The sequence below is a fragment of the Leptonychotes weddellii genome, chromosome 2 (genome assembly GCF_054177405.1).
Source record: "Leptonychotes weddellii isolate Sample4059 chromosome 2, ASM5417740v2, whole genome shotgun sequence".
NCBI lineage: Eukaryota > Metazoa > Chordata > Mammalia > Carnivora > Phocidae > Leptonychotes > Leptonychotes weddellii.
Window position 1 is genome coordinate 86,741,619 of NC_138370.1, and position 7,709 is coordinate 86,749,327.

The following is a 7,709-nucleotide window of genomic DNA, read 5'->3' on the forward strand; positions in this document are numbered from 1 at the left end:
GGATTTTACCTACATCCATTCAGTCAGTTTATGGGGGTTTAAAGAAATTCCAAAGAGTCATCAGAAGAGGAAAAATAAAGGTAATGCTTTTTGCCACACAGGTAGAATCTTTGAAAATATGTGTAATATGTAAAACATTTTGACACCCCCATAAATATTTTTCCAGAATTAAGAGTATAAATTGCTTCTCTTGTTCAAGTGCTTCCTATCAGCCTCTGTAATCACTACTCACAGTAACCTCAACTCCTGCCACAATGTACAAAATGCAACTCTTGTCTTGCATCGCACTGACTCTTGTACTTGTCGCAAACAGTGCACCTACTACTTCGTCTACGAAGGAAACACAGCAACAGTTGGAGCAATTGCTGCTGGATTTACGGTTGCTCTTGAATGGAGTTAATGTGAGTATATTCCCTTTCTTACTAAAATTATTATATATAATTTTTTGAACTGGAGTTCATTTTTTAATGAAAATATATTATGCTTTCTCAGAATTATGAGGACCCTAAACTCTCCAGGATGCTCACGTTTAAATTCTACACGCCCAAGAAGGTAAGTACAACTTTCTATGTTCAATTTATGTCTTAAGAAAATTCAAGTAATATGAAAATTTGTAGCTGATTAGATTAATAGCACTTCATCTGAGGAAAAGAATCAGTAACTTCAATATTTAAAAAAATAACCAATTTGGTAATGAAGCTTCTGTAAAATAGCTTTGCCTATATATTTTTCTGTATGTATTTGTATGTTTTGGGAGAGGAAGTGGGAAGAGACAAGAATAATATCCCCAGTTTATTGATGGGACAGATTATATTCTTATTTTTATTTAAAAATGTAAAACTTGAGAGAGATTTGATTATATCATTTTACCACACAAATTATCAAAGTTGATTTCCTATTTTTAAAAATCCTTTATTGTTTTAGGAAAAACTCCCAAGGGTCTACCTTTGAGAGGCAACATAGTAGTGGCCAATAGCATAGTCTCTAGGGCCAGATTATCTGAACTGAATTCCCAGCTCCGTTATGTCTTAGCTTTTGTGACCTTGGGCAAGTTACCTACTCTGACTCAGTTTATTATCTACTTATGTGAATGATAATTATATATATACTTCATATAGTTTTGTGAGGATTAATGGGTAAATGTAAAGTACTCAGAACAATGTCGGTCACAGGGTAAATACCATATAAACATTAGCTATTAGTAAAAGCAAAATTCTCCCTGGGAGTGTAAAGTAAAATTTTGGACTTACACATCTTTTATGCCAATAGACCTAGAGACTTATGATGCTATATGACTTGTTTTCCAAGATTTGGTCTTTTGGGGATTCAGATAGATAAACACAGATCATCCAAGCTCCTATGGCTATACTAGGAATATAAAGTTTCCTAGTAGTTGTGCCAGTCAACAGAGAATGAACATGACTTGGTGCTGGAAAGAGTTTGTCCCAGGGTGAATCCAAGCCCAGAAAAAAAAAAAAATGGGACTTAAAGGTCATGGATGCAATGTCATTGATCTCCTATTGAAAGAAATTATGCTTCAAACTACTCCTTTGAAAGATGAAAATAACTTAGAGATGCTTCTTTAACTTAACGAGAGCCACAAAACTCTTAACTCCAGCACCATAAAGATACTAGACTGTTTTCTGAGGGAAATAGCTCCAAGTTGCTGTGCCAAAAACTTAAGCCCTGAACTTGTAGTAACAAGTTGAAAGGGCAGTGGATGGAAATGTCATAAAATGTGTGTGGTGTAGTCCTATCTTCTCTCCCTTTAAAGACTTTTAGAAAGAGAACATGAGATTATGTGCATAATTTAGAGGGTGGTGAAATTCTTTGAAATCTAACAGTTTCTAAATGATGACTCATCTATTTGAAACCCAAAGTAATGTGATAAGCTCCATTCATTTGTTCATTTTACCACCATTCTTGGTTTGCAAAAAAATTTTTAGAAATTTATAAAAAACATTTAATTCAAAGGATGCTATGTTAGAGCTATAAAGAAAAAGAACTAAAATTTAATCTTGGCTCCACCTAATCATGTGACCTTGGGAAAACACTTAAATTCTGAGATTTAGTTTCTTTATTTGTAAAATGGAGATAACAGCACTGCATTGCTATCTCAAGGGGTGGCTGTGAGACTTAAATGGGCTTGTTTGGGAGAAGACACTTTAAAATTATAATGGACCAGAAAAGTATGAAATACTATCATTATAACAGACCACATGGGTGGGTGGGTGTATAGGTCTAAGTCAGGAGAGCCACCCAAAAGTCCTTCAAATATTCTGATCTTTTATTTGGTTGGAACACATAATTTTTTAATATACTTACTATAGAAAAGTAAAAAATTAGGACAGTTATATGACTTGCTATACTGAGAGTCATTACTATACAGTTAAAATTGTCTCATCTATAAAATGCTGGGATTGTGACAATATCCAAGAGCTACTCTGTCCTTAACATTCTATGATTCTCAACTCTTAGATTATTAAATGTTAGAATTATAGAATGTGATCCTATACTTCCATGCTGTGACTGCTCTGATTCTAATAATTTCTATACAGACTGGAAAATAATTCTACTTTTGTGATTTGCATTTGGGTACAGAAATGTTGACTTCTGGCAAAGCTAAATTAAGCTGAAATTATTGATTCATTATTTAACATTTATTTATTTGTTCATTTATTTATTTACTTATTTATTTATTTTAGAAAGAGGGAGTGAGCACAAGCATGAGCAGGGGGAGGGAGAGGGGCAGAGGGAGAGAGGGAGAAGTAGGCTCCCTGCTAAGCAGGGAGCCTGACATGGGATTCAATCCTAGGCCTCTGGGATCATGACCTGAGCTGAAGGCAGCCACTTAACCCAGGAGCCCCTCATTATGTAACATTTAATGCTAAACATGGGTAGATGAACTCTAGTTTTTCCAGTCTTATAATATAAGCTATATTGGTCCATCTTTACAGTAATGCTGAGAACAGGGAGAATAGTAAAAAACTACTCTTAATAAAATAGAGATTAATTTCTGAATCTGACCTTTAGGGCAAACTGACCTGATAATTATATTTATTATTATTCAAGGCCACAGAATTGACACATCTTCAATGTCTAGCAGAAGAACTCAAACTTCTGGAGGAAGTGCTATATTTAGCTCAAAGCAAAAACTTTCACTTGACAGACATCAAGGAATTAATGAGCAATATCAATGTAACACTTCTGAAACTAAAGGTAAGGCATTACTTTATTTGCCCTCCTGAAGATAAAATAAATGGAAGGTCATTTTAAAGTGGTATAACATTTTTATAATTTGTGAACTTCTCATGCATTTTAAGACCACTGTGAACATGAATCATTTTTATGTTAGATGATACACTATGGAGCTGCGAAGTATAATTTAGAGAGTTTCTGCCTACCATCCACCCAGAAATAAGCCCATAACCCAGCACTCTTGTCACCTCTCTCTCACATTAATACAAAACTGGGAGTGGGAAAAGACAATTGAATTTCACGGAAAGCGGACAGGTTTTGTTACATATTTTCTAATTCTTTCAGATCATTTTCCAGAATAACCCATACTAATTACCTGAAAGGTTTTAGGATGCGTTTTCCCTATTATTTGGTGGAAGGACTAAGAAATTTATCTAAAACACTGGAAACTACTAAAATGGCCAATGGCCTAGATAATTAACTCCTTGTTTAGAGGTAATATTTTTAGGAACTTAAGTATTTTTAAATGCACAGGAAATACTAAATATACAAGGGACTCAGGTGATGTGAAGAGATTCATGGCTCTCTTTTTTCATCTCATCTGCCAAAGTACAAACTTCATGAGTTAACAGGCATCCTTAATAGCGTAATTTTAATTACAGTAGAACCAAGTTTCTAAAATTATGTAATTCCAGTTGTTTCCAAATAAGTCATTGTATTAGTAGACTGTTTCTTTCCATCTAATTAAAAAAAATACATTGAAATCAATGTCATCTAGACATTGATAGACAATAACTGTGTCAAAAGGTTTGTTCCAAAATTTTTGACCATCAGAAAACTCATTCTAAATTCTTGATGCAAAATTAAGATAAAATTATGTGAAAGTTGGTAAATGTCAGCTATTTTAAAAAAATTTAAAATTAAATTTAAAAATTAAAAAAAATTAAAAAAGCTAATTTAAAAAATTTAAACCTTCCCAAGAGATATTTAAATAATTATATGTAAGAGGGCATATAACACTGCAACAGGTTATTTAAAGGGAATACTTATCTTACTAGTTTTATATTTCCATAATAGGAATTACCTCAATTTGAAAAAGTCCTCTCTTTTATCTTGTTATATTTCAAAATATTTTGTCAGTTAGAGGTAGAGTTGAAACAGCTCCTATCAGCAGAGGAGGTTAATTTCTAAAAAGTCAGTCCACAGAACAAAATTTCTAATGTTTAGACTTTAAAAGTTGGGAAACTCACCTGCATTAATACTAAGGTGGAGTAGGAGTGGGTATGAATATTTATGAAAATGTTCTTCACACAAATTTCTTCCAAACAAAAGCTTATCCTAACATACTCTGGGTTAGTTCTCTTTTGCTTTGGGGAACTATGGGGAGATTCACTAAAGTTAATAGGAGACTTAAGGTTTGAAAAAGAAGTATAATGTGTATATGACTGTATACATATAACCTATAAATAGATATATGCCCAGAGGAAGAGAGGTTTAACAACTTTATTCTGCATGCAGCATTTAATGAAATATTTGTCCAGAACTGTTTTTATTTAAAATGTTTACCTGTATACAATTCAGGAAAAAGAATTCTTGTGCTCACTGAGATGGACAGAATTGACAAATGAGAAAAATCTTAGTTTATATGTATGCTACTATCACTTGGTATCAACATATAACTTTTTGACATGCCCTTTTGATCATTTCAGGAAAATATGAATGATTAATATATTAAACATACTTGAAAGTAAAGGGCATCAGTCATAAGTTATTCAACTGAGAATAACTATTTATGGGAAGCTACCTTGAACTAAAAAAATTAAAATTTTCTTTTATAGGGATCTGAAACAAGATTCAAATGTGAATATGATGACGAGACAGCAACCATTACAGAATTTCTGAACAAATGGATTACTTTTTGTCAAAGCATCTTCTCAACACTGACTTGATAATTAAGTGTCTCCTATTTAAAATATACCAGGCTATTTATTGAAATATTTAAAATTCATATTTATTTTTTTGACATATGGTTTGCTACCTTTTGTAATTATTATTCTTATACTTCATATGATAAATATGGATCTTTTAAGATTCTTTTTGTAAGCCCTAGGGGCTCTAAAAACTCAAATTATTTATCCCAAAATATTTATTTTTTTATATTGAATTGTTAAATATACTATCTATGTAGATCAGTTAATAAAATTATTTAATAAAGTTGATGCATAAAAACAAGCCCAGCCATTTATTATCCTGGGAATAGCAGCACAGAGTAAAACATTTCTGAATTACTCATGTGAACTCATAAGATAGTTAAGATGCTTACAAAACTCACTCTTCCCCTGGAGAGGTATGTGGAATAGGAAATGGGCTTCTCAAAGTTCTTGCTTTCTCCTTTCATAAGCTGATTGGATCCTTAGTTCTAGTCTGAGAAAACCTCATCAAATCACACTTTCTTCAGGTTATGCCTTAAACAAGATGCCAAACACATTACTGAAACTCTTCATATAATTGGTGTGCCTCCCTATCCATTCTCCAGCATCTTACAATGTGCTGTCAGGAGGCTCACCTGTATAACATATATCAAAGGTCTCCCCTGCCCTCTGGATTTCCAGTAGGTCCCACCACTGGGGAGTTCTGGTAGGATGTCTGAGGGACAGAAGATATCCCCTGACTCTCCATGTGAAGTAGCCTCTGGATGGCTATGCCTCCCAACCAAAGAACCCAGTTTCTCTCAAGACTTTTTCCTTCTGGGTTCTGCTAACTTTTCCTTCCACTCCTCCCTTCAGCCCTAGGGATAGTAACACTTCGACCATTACTAGCTCCAGGGTACTGCATTATCCCTTGCAGCTTCCCTATACCATGACCATAGTTTGGTAAATTGTCTCTTTATTAGATCCTCCTTGACTTATTCTGAGAATGCCATCTCTTTTATGGCTCAAACACAGTAATCATGCCAGAAATAGCCCCAAGAAATAGACCATCAAAATCAGATCTGGGAGTGGGTTCATTAGGAATATAATGATCTATGGGATGTACTAGCATCCTGATTACTCAAATTATCATCAGTGGTAGCACAGGATGAAATGCAGATTGAGGACATGTGTGAGATCAAATGGCCATGACATTTAATTGCTACAATAACAAGAGTTATAAAAATTATGATTATCACCTAGATTCTTCTGATGGTCTCAGAGAAAAGAGGTGTTAAAAATAACTTATGAATATACAATTAAAAACATGCATGGGGAACCAGAAGTCCTTGCTAGCAGTTTTGAAGGAGTCGTTCATCCCCTGTAGTCAGAGCACATATGACAGAGGACAAAGCCAAGAGCCAGATGTAAGGTCTGCAAAGGTATAGCGCCAATTAAAAATTTAAGCGTTCTAGGTTTCTTACACTAAGAATGGGGAAGGAGTGAGATCGTGAGATAGGCGATGTAAATATTTTGCCAGAAAGAGAGGCTGAGAATTCTTAACATTCTATTGACAGAGGCAACCTCTTTTTTTTTTTTTTTTTTAAAGATTTTATTTATTTATTTGACACAGAGAGACACAGCGAGAGAGGGAATACAAGCAGGGGGAATGGGAGAGGGAGAAGCAGGCTTCCCGTGGAGCAGGGAGCCTGATGCGGGGCTCGATCCCAGGACCCTGGGATCATGACCTGAGCCGAAGGCAGACGCTTAACGACTGAGCCACCCAGGCGCTCTCTTTTTCTTTAATAGTATCCTTTTCAAGGAAAAATCACTCTTCTGCTTAAAAACCTTCCAATGACTCACAAATTAAGGAAAATTTTCCTCAGAACTCACCTGTACCACCTTTCATTACCTCTAGGCCTAAAATGAAAGTTAAGATGTCAACATCACTGAGGCAGTGAGATAAAAGGTGTTTAGACCAACAGGGGAGAAAATTAAATCATGTGTAGGCTGATATACTTTAGATCAGTGCAACTCCCTGGGATTCAAAATTTAATGATAACTTGCAAATGGCATTACTAGTTGGTTGAATAAATTCTTTTTTTTTTTTTCAAAGATTTTATTTATTTATTTGAGAGAGAGAGAATGAGAGAGAGCACATGAGAGGGGGGAGGGTCAGAGAGAGAAGCAGACTCCCTGCCGAGCAGGGAGCCCGATGCGGGACTCGATCCAGGAACTCCAGGATCATGACCTGAGCTGAAGGCAGTCGCTTAACCAACTGAGCCACCCAGGAGCCCGGTTGAATAAATTCTTGGACTCCACAGTGGCCTTTTTAAATGATATTTAAATGCCAGAGTTTCCCTGTAGAACAGAGTCCAAAGGACCAGGGAAATGGAAAAGTGGAATGGATCTATTATGTGCAGTCTTCTCATCTTGCCTAGGAAGATATTAAGAAATGCATTGGTAAGGGGGACACTAGCATCCACCAAAGTTGTGTGATGGTTTTTCTTCATTAAACCAGAAATGACAGATGGTGGTGCAGTGGAATTGGTTTCCCTGATCTGAGAATAATGGAACCCTGGAGTAATAAAGTCCAGGTGA

General features: G+C 35.2%; 1 protein-coding gene across 1 annotated transcript; it reads left to right on the top strand.

The window, feature by feature from the left end:
* The first annotated feature begins 233 nt into the window (after nt 1–233).
* IL2 (interleukin 2) lies at nt 234–5,230 on the top strand. Its single transcript, XM_006738172.2, has 4 exons — nt 234–401; nt 493–552; nt 3,073–3,219; nt 5,037–5,230. Exons 1-4 carry the CDS (start codon nt 255–257, stop codon nt 5,145–5,147), a joined length of 465 nt encoding a protein of 154 aa, XP_006738235.1. The 5' UTR covers nt 234–254; the 3' UTR covers nt 5,148–5,230.
* The last annotated feature ends 2,479 nt before the right edge of the window (nt 5,231–7,709 follow it).

Bases quoted from the DNA above. Each gene is read 5' to 3' on its own strand.
- IL2 (XM_006738172.2), top strand. From the start codon at position 255: ATGTACAAAATGCAACTCTTGTCTTGCATCGCACTGACTCTTGTACTT. The intron at 402-492 runs GTGAGTATATTC...ATGCTTTCTCAG, and splicing joins TGCTCTTGAATGGAGTTAAT to AATTATGAGGACCCTAAACT. The intron at 3,220-5,036 runs GTAAGGCATTAC...TTTCTTTTATAG, and splicing joins TAACACTTCTGAAACTAAAG to GGATCTGAAACAAGATTCAA.